The sequence below is a fragment of the Meleagris gallopavo genome, chromosome 1 (assembly GCF_000146605.3).
Source record: "Meleagris gallopavo isolate NT-WF06-2002-E0010 breed Aviagen turkey brand Nicholas breeding stock chromosome 1, Turkey_5.1, whole genome shotgun sequence".
Classification (NCBI taxonomy): Eukaryota; Metazoa; Chordata; class Aves; order Galliformes; family Phasianidae; genus Meleagris; species Meleagris gallopavo.
Genome location: NC_015011.2, coordinates 9,530,180 through 9,548,435, shown reverse-complemented (window position 1 = coordinate 9,548,435; position 18,256 = coordinate 9,530,180). Strand labels below are relative to the sequence as shown.

General features: G+C 35.3%; 1 protein-coding gene across 1 annotated transcript in view; it reads right to left on the bottom strand.

The window, feature by feature from the left end:
• Positions 1-18,256, bottom strand: part of TBC1D22A (TBC1 domain family member 22A) — an 82,623-nt gene that overhangs the window by 22,009 nt on the left and 42,358 nt on the right. Inside the window, exon 9 of the mRNA XM_019619742.2 lies at positions 3,022-3,131. Within this exon, the coding sequence (XP_019475287.1) occupies positions 3,022-3,131 (110 nt within the window). The remainder of the gene's footprint in view (positions 1-3,021; positions 3,132-18,256) is intronic.

The window sequence follows — 18,256 nt, the reverse complement described above, 5'->3', positions numbered from 1 at the left end:
TGGAAAATACTGAGGGAATAGGGAGAACTATTTCCAAGAAACAATTGGTAGCAACTTCACTGAGAAGTAGAGAAACCTAAAGTGGACGATCTAGTTTACTGCATATCAGCAACAAGCTTGACAAATTAAGAATCTACAGCAAAGTAAATCCACATCTTTGCTGCTGTGATTATGCCTTGGCCCTGCTGGGTACTTCTACTCATCTTTTTGCTACAGTGCCAGTTTAAGGTATTTGATGTGTGCTTTCTTGTTGTGTGATTCAGATCTCTAAATCAGCTCACAGCTCTTGCTCTCAGCGAGAGATCACAAAGGAATGAGCGTTCAGGAGCAGGGAGGAGCACAGGTTTATTAGTTTGATATAAATCCTCTTATGCACTTTGGGCTTGACGTTAAATTTAATGATTCCACATTATCCTAACACCCCAGTCCTCATTTAGTCCTTGTCTCCTTTCAAAGGATCCTATAATCACATATCCAGAATGTAAGTCAGCTCAGTAAAACAGTCTTTCATCCACTTCTCAACAAGATAATTTCCAGTTGGATTAATTATCCCAACAAACTCATCCTGCAACATGACCCCTCTATCTGAGCAGCAAAGTGGGTATCAACACACAGGGAGACAAGAAGGCAGAACAGGAGGAAAAAAAGTAGCAAAATCTTTTATTTCAGCAACACTCTGCAGTTGCAATGAGTTAACTGTAACATCATTAGTCACACTGCTAGCATAATATTTCAAGCCTGCTTTTGATAGATGAGTGCATCTCTGAATACATCCAATTGATAACCATTCCATTTATGTACGAGCTTAAATTTTTTAATCGATGCAGTTTAATTCCATTACAATTAGTTTCAATAATTTGTTTATCAGCACTTGATGTTTTTGCACGAAAACAGAATTTTAAGGAGAAATGATGTCATCTTTAAATTTTCTTTTCTAGAAGAAAAGTACAGCAGCGGCCCTGTGACAGATTTTCCAAAATCAGACAAAATTGTAAAATATTTTTTTACACATATTTCTTCAAATAGATTCCAAGTTCTGACTTTTATTCTTGATACGTGGTCAAATATTTTGAAATGTAGTCATTTAGCTAGGATGAAATAAGAAATGCAGCATCTTTTACAGGGATCAATATGATAAAAGGACTATGTTTTTCAGTGATGCTACACAAAAATTGAGCTACTACTCATTTGACATTGAACAAGGAGAAATGTACTCAAAATACCCTCATGGAAACTAAAGTGCTCTGTTTCTTGACTCAATATCATAAAAAAATAAATTTCGTTATGAGTGTAATTTTGCAACATGCTTTTGTCAATTAAGCATTCATATTAAAACATACACATAAGCAAGAGAATGTCAAAGCACTTTTCAAAACATTAAGTACTAAAATATGAAAAACATTTATCCTAAAAATGCTATCAAAATTAGGAATCTCAAAAACATTAATTTCATTGAAAATTACGGTTTCATTTCATATGAATTTTTATTGTTACTGATACTTAATGATGACTTATTAATGATTGGAGGATAGGCATTTTCCAGATACATAAGTTCAACCTCCATGTTCTTCACTGCATTAAAAGTAATTGGAGAAATAAACACTTTAGTTTTCAAGCATTTGTCCAAAAGGTATTGAAAACGAAGTAAGATACATGAGACCTACCAGAAGGATTGAATTCATCGTATGTTCTAAAAGCACTTTTCCATCATCTCATCTTTTACAAAAATGCTAGGAATTAATCAACTAAAGTTTTGCTATTCCTGTTACTTATTCTTCTATTGTCATCAAAATAATACTGAAACAATTTCAAAGCAAAGATTCTCCACACTGTCTGTACAGCTCATTTAAAATCAGGGAATAATGAGAAAGAGATGGTATGAACATCACTTAAAAAAAGAAAAGCAGCAGCAGCGAAGTGCTAAATAGTTGTAACCATAATTTATTTTCTAATCAGCTCACTGAAAACAGCAAATGAACCCTGACTGCAACCATCTGCCTAGTGAACATCGCTAACATTCTTTGTTGCCAGTGTAAAAGAAAAATCAACACCTTTCAGAAACTTTCATGTTTTTATCAAAGGTCAGCTTTGATCTCATCACAGCCCAGAAAGACACACTGATTATTATTTTCTTGCATATGTTCTGACTTTCAAAAGTCAGATTATTTTTACTTTCTACAAGATTCAGAATGTTTATCTCAAATGACAGATCTGAAAAACAGAATTAGTGACATACTATTTATGTCTATCACAACATAAAGCCCATAAAATTAATTCAGATAACTTCTTTGTAAAGTCAGAAGTATCTGCTTTTCTGCTGCAATGCCGATGCAGCATAAACTGCTGTAAAATGCTAAATATCCAATACAGATATTTTGAGAACCATTTAATCTTTGACTCCTCCCTCACCAAAATACAAGACGCTGAGCTACACATTTAGTTTGTAGATCCAACTAACAAGTACTCACAAATCCTCCATTCTGCTATCACTTGCAGCACTTACAACAAAATTGAGTCCATATTAATAGCTTTCCTATGTTGAACCAATTCAGACAACACTCAGTGAGGTTGTAGAAATATCAAGCCTAAATCAGATGTTTTAAAAATATGAAAATAATTTCAGGAACTAGTAAGAGTAAGTTTAGTAAGTTTAAAGGATGATATATCAATCACTTCAAAATGAATAAATACAGAAGCCAGCTTTTCAGAATCTCGCTGGGGTTCTTTTACTTGGAGACTTAAGTAAAAATTCTGTACAATTGGTGACTGAGATGCATAATATGACTCTGAAAGTGGACATTTTTACTATGCTCTAGCACATCATAAAAAGTCATAAAAAGAACAAAAAAGTTGAACTTTTTTTCCTAATATGCCAAATTTGCAGCAGATTTCTCCAATGGGAAAATCTACTCCTCCCCTGTTTTTCACAGATGCATTTTTTCCCAGCAACCTTAAAGCAGTTCAAAGCCATGACATGAATCAGTTATCTTCACTACTTACAGACAGGAAAAATCAATTTACCTGAATGCCATCAAGCAACTTGCTCATGCACCAATAACTGTCAGCTTCTATGTTCTGCAGCACTTCTTCAGGCAGACTGGAAACATCAAAATTTTCCACTTCTTCTTCTTCTGTTTCAGGAAAAGAGAGAGAAGAAGACAAGTCAATGAAGTGCACAGAATAAATAAAGCAAAGATGAGGAAAATAACTGAAAACAAAGACAAGCACCACTTATTTTCTAGTCAGAAACTTCAACGAACATTTACTTAAGCAGGGATCAAATGAATCATTTATTGCTCAACTGTGTCATCTAATGGCTTTAAATATTAATGAATACTTAATTTCCTGCAGACTGTGAAAATCTCAAATCATGCCTGGTTAACCAGAATTAATATATAATAAATTACTTCATTCTAGATATTTCACACCTGAAAGAGGATTATCAGAAGCCTTCATGTTATGCGTGAACAACCTCTGCAGAACGTTTATGTCTGTACCACACAATAAAACGTTTCAAGTTCTGACAGAAGAAAGCCCCAAAATAGAAAACCAGTAAAATGGTTTAAAAGCTGACTACAGCTTTTCAAGGAGAATTTGTTTGTTTTCAAGTAACCACGTGCAATCCAAAGGAAATCATACAAAATGGAAAAGACTATTTTTTCTCCCAAAAAAATTTTTTAGCAGGGCTATCCTTACATCCCCCAGTTTGTACTTATAGTGGGGGCTGCCATGACCCAAGTGCAAGACCTCACACTTGACTTTGTTGGATTTCATATGGTTGACCTGGGCCCACTGCTGGAGCCTGTCTAGGTCTTTCTGGATTGCATCCCATCCCCCTCAGGTGCATGCACTGCACCCCACAGCTTGGTGTCATCTGCAAATTTGCTGAGGGTGCACTCAATCCCACTGTCAATGTCGGAGATAAAAATATTAAAGAACCAGTCCCAGAACGGACCCCTGAGGGATGCCAATTTGCATTACACTGTCTAAGAAGTATATTTATTGTATCCATTATATTAATCATCCTTCTTTTTTTTACTAAAATGTGGTGTATGCCCATACTGTGGAAGTCATCCAGACACTAAATCAAATAAAGAAGGCAACACATCACAAAAGCCAGAAGCAAGCAAATGCTCAGTGATCTGCAATACTTGCTCCGCATTTTATTATGGAAGCTCAAAAACTGACTCTAAATATTTAAGTGACCCACACTTCTGCTAAAATAAAAATAGGCCATCCATTTTCATGACAAGTTCCATTAAGGAATATTTGATAGACAGAATATGCAAAGTACCATTTTACATATTTAGCACTGATTTATATAGGCGGTAGTGCAAAATATTTCTTTTCTCATGTGGTTTTAAGGGGAAAAAAAACGCATGCAAATGTAGTAGCACAGGGAGAGGGCTTACTTGGATGAAGACAAACATGCTAGAGATATTAAAAAAAGAAAAAGAAAAAAACAGAAGGAGTTAAAACAAACAAGCAACAGAAGTAAAAATCATGGAATCACAGAGTCATAGAATGGCCTGGGTTGAAAAGGACCACAATGATCATCTAGTTTCAACTCCCACTACGTGCAGGGTCGCCAACCACCAGACCAGGCTGCCCAGAGCCACATCCAGCCTGGCCCTGAATGCCTCCAGGGATGGGGCATCCATAACCTCCCTGGGCAACCTGTTCCAGTGTGTCACCATCGTCTGAGTGAAAAACCTCCTCCTAATACCTAACCTAAACCTCGTCTCAGTTTAAAACCATTCCCCCTTGTCCTATCACTATCCACCCTCCTAAGCAGCTGTTCCTCCTCCTGGTTATATGCGCCCTTCAAGTACTGGAAGGCCACAATGAGGTCTCCCCAGAGCCTTCTCTTCTCTAACCTAAACAAGCCCAGTTCCTTCAACCTTTCCTCACAGGAGAGGTGCTCCAGCCCTCTGATCATCTTAGTGGCCCTCCTCTGGACTCATTCCAAGAGCTCTGCATCTTTCTTGTACTGGGGGCCCCACGCCTGGACACAGTACTGCAGATGGGGCCTCACAAGAGCCGAGTAAAGGGGGACAATCACCTCACTCTCCCTGCTGGCCACCCCTTTATTAATGCAGCCCAGAACACAGTTGGCCTTCTGGGCTGCAAGCACGCACTGCTGGCTCATGTCCAGCTTCTCGTCCACCAGGACCCCCAAGTCCTTCTCCGCAGGGCTGCTCTCATAGAGTTCTTCTCCCAATGTGTGTAACCATTTTAAAAGCAGATGAGACAAAACATTATTCCAATTTAAGAATTTTGTTTGAAAACAGAACTAAAAATTTGAGTTTTAGGTAACTTCAGATTTGTTTCCAATGACTGAAATCTGAATGGACAGTAATATAAAGATTAAGTAACAAGAACTTGAGGAAAAGAAGCAGAGAAATGTGTATGTGCATAAATATCTTGGGGGAAAAAAACACTCCATAAAAAAGTCCCAACTACAAAGTCTCACAGTAACATTTCTACTTTTCTTCAGTTTCCTGTGGAGATTTTTATCTTGTTATCTATGTAATTGTGGAAGACAGTAAAATAGTTGCCTGAAGGAAAACTGCTGTAGCTTTGAGTCGATGGCATGCTGATCTATATATGTGCATTGCTGTAAGCATGGTATTAGCCATTCTTTACTGATTGCCACTGAGTGCTTCTGAAACATCCCACAGTGTATTAAGAATAAGTTTTTCTAAATGGCTTTAACTAGATCCCTCCCTAAGGCAGTGGATGGATAGATAAATAATAATAATTAATTACAACTAGCCATACATTTACTACTCCAGTGACAGCTGAGAATAAACACAGTAAACAAACAATGGCTTGTGGCCATTCAAAACTGGTTTAGAGATGAGGTTAAGTCTAGTCAGTAAATTTGGTAGAAGCTGTTCAAAATGATAACACAAAGTTCATCTCTGATCTCTCATTGTCTTTTAAACGTATCTGATTTTTGTAAAACTATTTAATTTGATAGGGGGTGAATATATCTCCTGTTACAGACAGATGGAATCATACAATACACATTTCTGCATTAATTAAAGAAATGGAAAACTTAAACTTCAGTGGGAATTCTATTTATGAAGACATTTGTGCTGAAATAAATACTGAAAACTCAGAAGGGTTTACTAAAGTGAAAAGTAGAGATTAAAATGGATGGTGGTATAAGAAAGATAAGAAACTTCTACAACCCAAAACAAGCCTGTTTGATGAACAATTGTTCTTTACCCACATTCAATACACAAAATAACAAATATGCAAATGCACAAAGCACAGCTTCTCTGATCATCTTAAAATTGGTTTTTTTTTATGAAGCATTACTTTATGTAAATGTATTCTTCATCCAGTGTATAAGAACTGTCATACATTTCAAGTCCAAAGTATACAGATGTTGCAGCTACTTGCAAGAAAACCACCATGACCACACACGCATAGGTGCTTGTCTGTATAATATTTACAGTATTTTATTGTAAATACTATACATGTCATAGCTTCAGAGTTACCAGCAAAGGACACAAACTACAGAATTAGACACATATGATTGCATTCAGAGGTACACAGTAATATTTCCACACCTAGAAGATGTTACGTATTCCATCACAAACTCAGTTTTCAAAGACTTTCAAAACAGCTATTTAGTCATTGTTGCACGGAAGCAGCATTTTTCTAAGGGGATCAGAACATAATAGAGTATTTAAATGTAAATTCTTTCAGTAGCAATTACCTAATTAAATATTTACATAACCACATCAATATCTCCCATTGAAAAGTTCCTAATTATGTATTTATCTGATAGAAATAGCTTTTGAGCTGTTAAGGATTAATTACCAAAGCAAAAACTTTCCTGTCTTTGTGATAGTGAAGTCACAAAGGTAAAATTAAAAAATAAAAAGAACCCAATCATTTCACCAGTCCAGGTGCAGGTAAACGTGACCTTACTGCATATCACATATTCCCTTATTACAATCCATGTTCTCATACAACCTGTACTGTTGATTTGTCTATCTAAAGACTGCTAATAATCTTACACTTGTTTTCAGATCATCTGCCACAACTTCCTAAAGATGCAATACAAAGCAGGATATATACAATTACATACATCAATATACAAATAATGGTTTTATCATTAATCATTTTACTTTATGAAGTCTCCATATTATTTTGCTGTATCTGACAGAACCATTACAATCTCCACTGACCTGGTAAATCACCTTCTCCAAAAACACTGTAAGCTTGATTACTTTGACCTAATTTTTATGGTCAAAGTTAATGCATGACTCTACAATTAGTTCTATTGCAAAAGAGTAAATATCTCATACACTTATTCTCTAACTCAGACTGCGTAACAGTAACCAGCAAATCATCGGGAGACTTCCTTTAGCGGGTCTGCATGCTTGCCAGTAAGATTTTCCACTCAAGCTTTTTGTAGACCAAATTTTAATGGCAAAATATTTTTTCCTCAATAAGTAGTCCATAGTTTGCCCTTAATTCCTATTCATAACCCATTGCACACATCTACACAGAAATGCATTTGTTTTTTGAGCGTGATAATTTATTTGAAACGTAGAGAAATTCTCAGCTTGTGTTGTAAAAGAAACAAAAGACATAGGCTCTTTGTAGGCACACAGCTGAGGTACAGCTCAATACATAAGAGTATTTATTGATTAAACAAGTCCACCACAAAAATGGAGTACCAAAGAGAACTACATAGACCAGGTGGAACCAACAGGTTTTTGACCTGCCAAACTTGCATAGAACAAAACACAGATCTGGCTACCAAGCTTTTACACAGGCGAGAAATCTACCCAGTAAATGCAAGTTGCATTTAGGAAAAAAAAAACTTAAGCCACTGAGCTGAGAAACAGTTCAAAGCTTTTAAGATGACAGCTCTTGGAAAAAAAACAAGTGACAAAGAAGAACACAACATTCAGTGCATATTCTTCACAAAGTAATCACTTCAATAGGTTTGTTGCTGTCAACCAAAACAGACTGCCAGAGGGAAGTGGTGCGTGTGATACCAAATTAGAAGACTAGTAAGTAATTAGCATCCAATATGCATGACGAGCACAGGATGCTGATGAGCATTTACACAGAATGCCTGATAAGGGAGTTTCCTGAGAAATCCAAAAGGCACTTGGAGAATAGGAAATGAAAGATTAAAGGTTGAACTTGCCTCCCAAACCACATTTTTTAATTACCTAGCTTGAGCTTATCATTTCATTTTTTTAAGCAACGAGCCTACGTATATACATACACACAAATACACAGAGCAGAGAACAAGAATGGGAAGACATAACCACCGCCTGCCCAAAGAAGTCTAAATCAAGGCCCAGGGTTTGAGGATCTGGAGGATACACCAAAAAACATGTTGAGTGCGGAAAAAAAAATTTTTTTTAAATAATAAAGACGACTAAAGAGAGGAATAAAATAGTCTTTATATATGCATAATTTAACTACTGAAAAAATAATTAAATTTTCCTATCTACTCAGTGACAGAGCAAAGTAACTGGTTTCAGTTGCAAGAAGCTATTTAGATCAGTAGACATCAGCAGGAAACACAGGTGATGGAGGAGAGGAGATCACAGCAATGAATAGACAGTGGGTTCTGGTACCAGACTCCCTGCAGCACAAGACAGAAAAAGGCATTATGTGGGACTCATTGTGATGCCTGGGTTTGTGGGGAAAGGTCTTAAAATGATAGACACTTTGGTCCTATATACAGCTGGTCCTAACTTAGGATATGACACTGCCCAGTGTAACCTCTCCTAGTTCCTTTCAATTTCTATTGTCCTATGACGTTTTAACTGGGAATGTATTATTTGTGGAAAGAACAGGAGGCAGTGACTGTGAAAAGACCTCAAAATTTTGCACAGCAGTAGATCTTGACAAAAAAGATTACAAAAATCCTTTAAAAAATTTTAGGATCAGTGACTGACATATCAAGACACAGGAGTATCGGTGCAGATAGATAAACAATAGACCATTTTTCTTTTAAAGCCAATTCCACAACATCTTGAGGATATTAAGGTGATATTAAGTAAAAAGATCTGAAAACTAAATTTAACTCAGCACATAAAAGTTTTCTTACATTCAGTATGACTGGTTATGTTCAGAGGCAATGCACATTTCTTTAAACAGAAGAGATGCTTTTTAAAAAATCTCTGACAACAGTAAGAAAAAAGCATTATATTTCAAGGAATTCCACATACAGCTGTTTACAAAAATGTACATTTCACGCACTCAAAAGCACTTCCAAAATCCGTAACACACAAGTTGTATTACACAAAGAAGCTCTGTCAGAGGCAGTTGAACTTTAGAAAATGTTTAAGGTATGAAATTATAGTGCATTTTAAAGACAGAATTTCTAGCACTGCATTTTTATAATGGAAGAGCCTTCAAAAAAGAGTTCATAAATGTACAGAATTAAATAGGATTTATCAGGTAGAAAAAAACAACTGTATTAGGTCAAAATGTACTTTACAATCTAAAACTTGTCTGTGTATCTGAACATAGGAGGATGACTTTGACAAGTACATACAATTAAGATTATTTACCTGACAGTGACGAAGAGCACACCCTCCTGCACTTAATTACTTCACAGTAAAAGGTGAGAAAAGGAATAAGTTTGAATACTCCCATAAACACTTATGTATTTAATAAACTATGTGGCTAACTTTAACTAGACAAATTTTGATAAGCATTAAAATGGTAAACATCATTCAAGAAATGTTATGTTAATATGAACAATTTCACGTGTCGCAGGTTTAGTTTTTTCACTGATGAAAGACTGAAAAAGTTGCTACTCTCAAGTAAAGCTCACCAACCATTTACATACAACAATAACATTAAGCATAAATGCACATTCCTGAAAAAAAAAATTGTTTTTGTCAATTGAGCATTCAATTGAACATCAAAATAAATTCTCAAATTAAAAGAAAAATGGATGGCACAGAAAATAACTGGTTTTCAGTGACAGTATACACACAGGCTTATGGCTGCGGCAGTCTGCTGCAAACCCAAGCTCTACAGTAGTGGCCAATATGTTTATACAAAACAATGAAGCACATAATCTTTATGTCCTACATCATTACAGCAAATTGGGAAGAAATATGTCTTACAAACTTACTGCCTTATTAAAAGCAGAAAACATGAGTAACATCCATTACTTGCACATTTTTTTTAGCACAAATTGCCATATACTAAATTAAAAGAAGCATAGTTGAGCAAGATAAACTCTGATTGCAAAGGCAACACTGCATCTTATCTCACTTAATTGTTGAGTTAATTTACTGCAATTCATAATTTCCCAATGAAACTGATGGCAAAAAACAAGGATGAAAAGTAAGAATAAATCATGCACGCTTTTATCATGATATTCAAACGATTTATATAGGTATTTATCATTAAAATAAAAAAATAATGAAATAACAGAGTATATGGTCTCCACATGAAAAACAGAAACTACACAGAAGCAAAGAATATAGTGTATTTACTTCCTAGATAAACATAAGAAAAGCAAAGTACTTCAGCATGACTGTAATTTAAGGAATTTTTTCTCATAATTAACCAGATAGAACATAGAAATCAGTTCACAAATGTCTTTAATGATAATACTATTTATTAGTCAACAAATTAAGAGAAAAGTTTGAGTCAAAAATAAACAAAATGTGCTACTAAAGCATTAAACTTTTTCTGTAAGTATGAAGTTGATGAACTGATTTCTTTCTCCTTTTTTGGTCATTGGTCAAGCCAAAAATTCCCATGCTGATGAAGAAAACACAGTTTCTTTAAGAAGCTGTGTCTACTTCTCTATGATTAAAAAAGTTGTTGTATTTAAACTCCAAACAAAGTCTATTTAAGTTAAACAGCTTCAGCATGGAGTTCTGAAAACAATGCCTGAATTGAACATAGCATTAATTTACTGTATATGCTGTTGAAAATGAGAGGAAAAAGGCTGCTTACAGCTATGTTTAAAGTATTGAATCACCTTAATTTGAAAACATTCTGCTAGGTCATAAGATGTTACTGATCTGTATCAACAGTATTTGAATGATATGCTTCTGACAATTTGTACAGCATGTTATCATTGCTTAAGCAATTCATTCTCTTTTAGCTTTTCTTCCTATGAGTTTCTCCATAATAAGCACACAAAGTTGTGAAACTGGATGCCAGAAGTCATTAAAGTCATTCCCCAGTCTGTTTGAAAGCACAGTTGAGAAGATTTAGATCTGCAAGTATAAACAACTCAGTGCTTCTGCACTATAGAAAGATGATCATCAATTATAACTATATGGAGACCAGAGGGAGAGTAAAATGAACGTACAAGCCAGAGTGAAAACCACACAGATCTCTTTAGAATACATGCCTCTCCCATAGTTACATTAATTGTAATTAACTTTCTCCTTCTTCACATTTTTTTCACTTTTACACCTGCAGAAATCTTTTGGCTTCTCTTCAATCTCATTTTAGTGCGTCTGTAATTATTAAGGTTTTTGTTTTTCATTTATTCCCATGATGCAACATTTCCAGTTTGTAGTTTCAAATAAAACCCCATAAAATAATTTTCAGAACTCTCATGACTTCCTCACAGTACAAGTCAATTAGTACCGTAATTACTTACCAAAAAGAGACAACAGAATCCACAAAAGATATTTCTATCTTACCAGAAATTTATTACTTTACAGTAATATTATCACAGAAGGTTGGAAGTGATCTTTAAGATCATGTAGTTCCAACTCCCCTGCTCTAGACCAGGTTGCTCACAGCCCCATCCAGCCTGGCTTTGAACACTTGCAAGGAGGGGACATCCACAACCTCACGGCGCAACCTGTTCCAGTGCCTCACCATCCTCACAGTAAATAATGTTTTTCCTCATTTTTTTCCTCTTCCACTTTAAATCCACTTCCCATTGTTCTGTCACTACACGGCCTTAGAAGAAGTCCCTCCCCAGCTTTCCTGTAGGTTCCCTTCAGGTACTGGAAGGCCACTATAAGGTCTCCTTGGAGCCTTCTCTTCTCTAGGCTGAAGAGCCCCAATTCCCTCAGCCTGTCCTCATAATACTGCCCATTTCATTAAACTTTTACTGTTCTTGGGGTGTGCACTAAGGACAGCGAGGCAATGGGTGCTGCATTTCAGCAGTGGTGATAGCATTCCATATGGCCATATAGATTTTTATGAGCACAGCATGCAGACTCTCATTCACCACTGGTGAAAATGCATAGCTAAATTGTGAGACTATGATGAAAAAGATGGTCTTGTAGCCAAAAATTTGCTCTATCAAATACTGTTATTGTGCTCTTTGTTGTCTTTTCCATGGAAATAAATAGGAAGCAGTATACATTTGGAGGGACCTACATGTATGTGTGTGTATACATATAGACATACAAATACACACAAATATAAGACACACATGGGAAAAAAAATTCCTTTTTCCACACCAACTCTTTAGAGTACCTTAAAACCACAGAAGAGCTAGACATAGACAATTCAATAATACAAAACCAGACTGTTTTAACAGACAAATCTCAGAACTAGCTGAAAATCTCAAAAATTTCAAATCAATACAGTCAGCCAGTTACAACTCAATCTGATTGCTAATGACAAAATTTCATGGTTGCTTTGATTTTCATGTAAAAATGTATAACAGTAGTTAAAATAAGATCAAGTACGGAGATACTTTAACTGCAGGCCAGAAGAAAATGCAGACAAGTGACTCAGGTATGAAGGCTTAAAGTAGAACACAAGCAAAAGTTGTTGATCTGCTTGTGAAGAAAATTAAACATCACTTTAAATATTAAGTAAGGAAATAATATAAACAACAGAACAATTGTTATGATCTCATAAGCTGTACTGAAGAGAATGGAAATCCCTGATAGTAGTGAAATGATGTGAAAAAAGTACAGACAGCAGACACAACTTTTGATCAAAAAGTGATTCTGTTTATGAGTCAACAAAACAGTATTATGGTACCTCAGAATATTTATGATGCATTTGAATACAGTGCAAAATTAAATTAATGAAATACTTCCTCTGGTGAAATACAGAAGGTAGCACACCAAGTTGTGGACAAAACCCACAGTGAACTGAAAACATACAGCCAGCAAAAAAAAAAGAATCAGCATAAAGTGAGGTTTTGCAGGATGAACGTGTATGGCCCAAGACCAACTTACTGATTACAGATAAGTTTACAGTCACAAAAGTCATATTATAGAAACATTGATTTCAGTTGGCTGGAAATCTTGGATGAAACCCATCTGATGTTAGAAACTCACAGAATTACACAGGTTGGAAAAGGCCCTAACCATCACCAAGACCTACTGCAAAATTTCTTATTAATTGCAGGATTTGTTCAACACATCTCATAGTAAAAATAGCAGTACAGTAAAAAGTTCCTCTCATTCTTTCCATAGGACTGGGTATATAAAGTTTTCCCAAAAGAAACATTTAGGCAAACAGTCCACACAGCTAGATACTAGGAAGTGAAGGTACAAGAAAATCTAATCCAGTTATTTTTGACCTAGCAGCTATATGAGATTTCTGCATCAGAACATGACAGTACATTTGGAAGGCTAAGAAGGTCAAAGTAATCTTATGCCTACAGACATAAATGATCACAGAATCACAAAATGGCCTGGGTTGGAAGGGACTTCAATGATCATCAAGCTCCAACCCTCCAACCACAGGCAGGGCCACCAACCTCCCCATTTAATACTAGACAAGGCTGACCGGGGACCCATCCAACTTGGCCTTGAACACCTCCAGGGATGGGGCATCCATTTTGTTGATCCAACAAAATTTATATAAAATGGCAGCAATTTTGCAACCATTATATCATGCCAACAAAGAAAAAGATTATAAGTTTTCATTTCATTTTCTATTTATCAAGAAAAGCAGTTATATGGCAGTATCTTCGAGTAGAAGAAATTCAAATAGTAAATTACTAAAGAAATTACTACCAGTCAACAGAAATTGTAAGTGATAAATCCTTCGTTTTGACTCTTAGTTCAATCTTTGAGATGCTGTTTGCTTCTCCAGTATTTGCTCTAACACCTCATCTCCATATCTAGACTTCCTTAATCCCTTTGGACTTTTTTTTTTAAAAGCTTGTCATCAGAGCAAAGATTAAATGACTGCTGCTTACTACACTTTCAATGAAAACACTGCAGCATGGCATAGGTAAAAATATCACAGATTGGAAATAATTATTCAGGTAGGCTACAGGGACAGCTCTGGGGTTCAGAGCACTCCTACACGGTAGGTGCCACTCTGAGAAAGGAAGAACATTTTCTAAAATTACAAATCTGAATGACTCAGATATTTTCTTCTTAATTACAGGGAAGGCCTGTCTTATTCAACGCCCTATGAAAATAATGCTGACGTTTGCAAAAACAAAAAGAAAGGAGTGTTTTAAATCCTTTTTTATTTAGAAGTACTTTCTCCTTTCCTCCCAAAGGCAGGAAATTTTTCTTTTTAATATAACACAGTTTTCTTGTGAAGCAATAGTCAAAACCAGTCATTTACGTTTCTTCATTTAAATACCTGAGCAGTTTCTAATACACTGTTAGTACAAATCTACCACCTCCCATTTTGTCAAACTTTTCTATCCTATTCCTTATATTATCGTTATTAGCTACATGTGATTTCTTTTCTTCGAAGACAATTTAAAAGCTTAAGAAACGTCTAAAAGATTGAGATACCTTAAAAATTCAGATCTTTTCCTCTTTAACCAAAATTCACATGATGCTATGAGCAATAAATACCATTACCAAAACATTAGTTTTCTCACAAGCAAGGAACTAAAAATAACAGACAATTCAGTAGTTAGATATACTTATTAGGATAATTTTAATGCCTTCTTTTTTTCACTTTTGACAGCAGCTGTTAACCACAGCCAGAGAAATCTAAGTTAAATTAGCTTATTCAACTTCAGATGGTTAGGCATCTTTTAAAAGGCAGCTGAAGAAAATTTTTATTTAAAATGAGTTGATTTTACCCCAGCAGAGAGTGAACACATCACTTCTCAACTATAACACTCTTATAAGCTGAATGCTCAGCACTATTACTAGTACACTTCCTTAACGATACTAAAGAGGATATTTTATTACACTTCATTCACAATATTCAGCATGTGCAGTTCATGAGAACTGTCTGGTTAAGTGAATAGATTTTCAAGAACTTGATTTTTGTTTTAATGAAGATTATAAAGTTGACTGGAGTTGTCTGCATTAATTCACTGCAATGAGACTTCAAACACTTTACTTACAAAAATAAATAGAAATAATACAAAACTACTATCAAAAAATTTAATTCACATGAAAAATATCAGAAGTAACGGTAAAAAATAATTCCACATGCGGCAAGAGAAGCAAAGAAGGAAGGCAAAGCTTAAGCTGCTTTCAAAAACATAGACCTGTCTTCATTTTGCCCAAAAATGCAGATCTAAAAGAGCTGAAGACTCGAGCAGGAAGATCTTAGGGTAAAAATGTGACTTTGGGATCTTAAACAGCAAGGATGTATGTAAATCTTACTCAATTCAAGTAGCTCCAAAAGAGAAATCTCTGTATGTTCAGAACAGTCAAAGATACAGACTTACAGACGACTTTCAGGGGGATAAGGATAAAGAATATGTGCACATTTCTTTATTTTTTTTAATTACCTTGAAGTTGAAACTGATAACTCAAACAAATTCTATTCACAGCCCTCTGTTCTCCTAATTAATAGCAAAAACTTGTTCACTCAAATTTTTCTCCAAAAAGGTCTGTTATGTAGACAGACCATGCATCCACTGTTTCTGATGAGTGTTAATTAGCTTGGAAATCTGTTGGCATACTTAAGAGAGTGAAAACAAAATTGAAACAGTGTATGAGAAGGATTCATTTTGTAAAAAGAGAATAGTCTATTGTAATAACAACAGAGACCATTAAAGACAGTGATAGAAAGGAAGTATATTAGAAATGCAGGTTACCCTACCTTAACCTGCATTTTTAATCTTTTTAAGAATTCTTTCCAACTTGTTAAGTGAAAAATAAGCAGAATTCACAAATATTTATTACAGGGTACAGCTATGAAAAAGTTAAAGCAATCTAAAGTTAGGTGGCATTAAGCAGAGATCTTGCTATTCTCTTCCTCCTTAACATTCATAAACCAGCACTGATATTCATCTCTGATCTCTGAGTTTAAATTATTCATTTTATTATGGGGCTAGTTTCCTGCCAGTTCAGCTGAACTGTGTTAGAGAAAAACCAATACTGACCGAAGAAGGGCAACAGGAATGCATGTTGGGGACTGGAAAAGAGCAAGTAAAACTACCTATTTTGACAACAGCTAGCTAGTGATCAAAGCATATGGAAAGAAATACATTTCAGTACAACTGAACTTGATTTGGAATTACCCAAATATGCAGCTCCTCCGTTAACTTTAAAGAGCGATGAAATGAAAGCAGGATACATTAACCTCTTGAAATAGCAAATGGGGTCTGGAAGAAATATGAATTTTTCAGCACGTGTTGTTCAGTTGAGTTCACATAGTTCCCTCTGAAGGTTACTACACTCCTAAGAAATAACAGCAGGTCTAATTGATTTGGTACAACTAGCTAATATTCTGTTAATTAAGTAGATAAGTCATCTCATTTTGATTGAAATAGATTCAGAGAGGTTATGCAGACAGATTCACTCATATATTTGGTACCAAATGCCATCATTGACTTGCAATAGGTTAAAAAAAAACACCTAGGGAAAGATGCTAGAGGATAAGCTTTATTTCTTTCAAGCCACGCATGAAGTGCATAGCTAGGTAAAAATCCCAACTGTACTTCTGAGTACACCTGTATGAAAAAAAAAGTCCTTAACTGAAACTCTAAGCCAGAATGAAATGCTCACTGTGCAGGGACGCTCAGTTTGCACACATTGCTAGCTGACAAATAATTCAAATAATTCTATTAGTTTTCACACACATACTCCTACTTTGTAACATTAAACAGAAGAGCATAAATTAGTAAGATTTCTTTGCCAAATTAGGCCTGAAAAATTGTATTATATTCTAATGAGAAAACTGCTCAAACACCACATATGGTTTATTTTTCTTGAGTGAGACATGCATAAAAACAGATGAACAATTTAAAAATACAACCTAGCTAATTGCCAAAAGAGAGCTAAAGTCTTTTTAAATTGCAAAAATTTAACTATTTTTTTTTAAATCTCCTTTGATACAACGTAGTTTTCCTGAAGAAAACTTCATGGTTGCTTTATTTTTTTTCATTACAACACCTCAGAGAAATTTAAATAGATGAGTGAGAAAAATAAATTCTGAATCACAGTAGGATACGCATGTATTTAAAAGTGACTTCTCAGAATAAACTGCTTCTTCACAAGGATGAATTCTAACAGGACCATAAACATGTAGTCTAAGAACTGCAGTGACTAATGGGACCATTAGTATGCTCCAGACAAAAAGAATGGCTGAATTCCAACTGAGGACTCTGATAGATAGCATGAAATAAATTATATAAGGAAGAAAAGGGTCTCAGGGAAGCTCCTAAATTAAGCAGAACAAGCCAAACTACAAGAAACAGGATCAAATATTACTTAGCTCCAGAAAGGCTTCTTAGCAAGGTATGAAACACCGTTAGGATTGTAGTACCCAAACATTTCCAGCTGCTTTCCCACTGTCATCAACTCAGTGCTGTCACACAGTGCAGGCAGTAGAGTGGTATGTAAGTATCAAGTCCTCGGCCCCATCAACTGGCACAAACACAGATCTCTGTTTATTTGTCGAATTTTGCCATAGTACAAAGCAAGAAGGTGATGACATCATACAAAAGCATTCAAATCTAGTTTATTTTATTCACAAGCCTCTCTCTTCACCTACTTGCACCACACTGAAAAATACATTCTCTAGACAGTGTATCAGCACGTAAACAGGGTAAGAGTCAGGAAAAACATTCCTAATAATTGATAAAGTGAACAACATTTTCCTGCAAGTAAGTTTAGATTACAATTTTATAAAATATGTCACATTACATTTTTATAAATATATATATATTACATAGCAAGTATGCATATAGTAAGTTTTATATTAAATGAAGGCACCAGAAGTTAAGAGGTAATTCCAAAGTTTCACGTCACTGAGCTGACCATGCTGCTGATCTTTGCAGAGGCAAGCACATGACGCTTCCTGAGCTTACACAGAAGGCAGAATTACAGAATTACAGAATGGCCAAGATTGGAAGAAACCTCTGGATGCCATCTGGCAC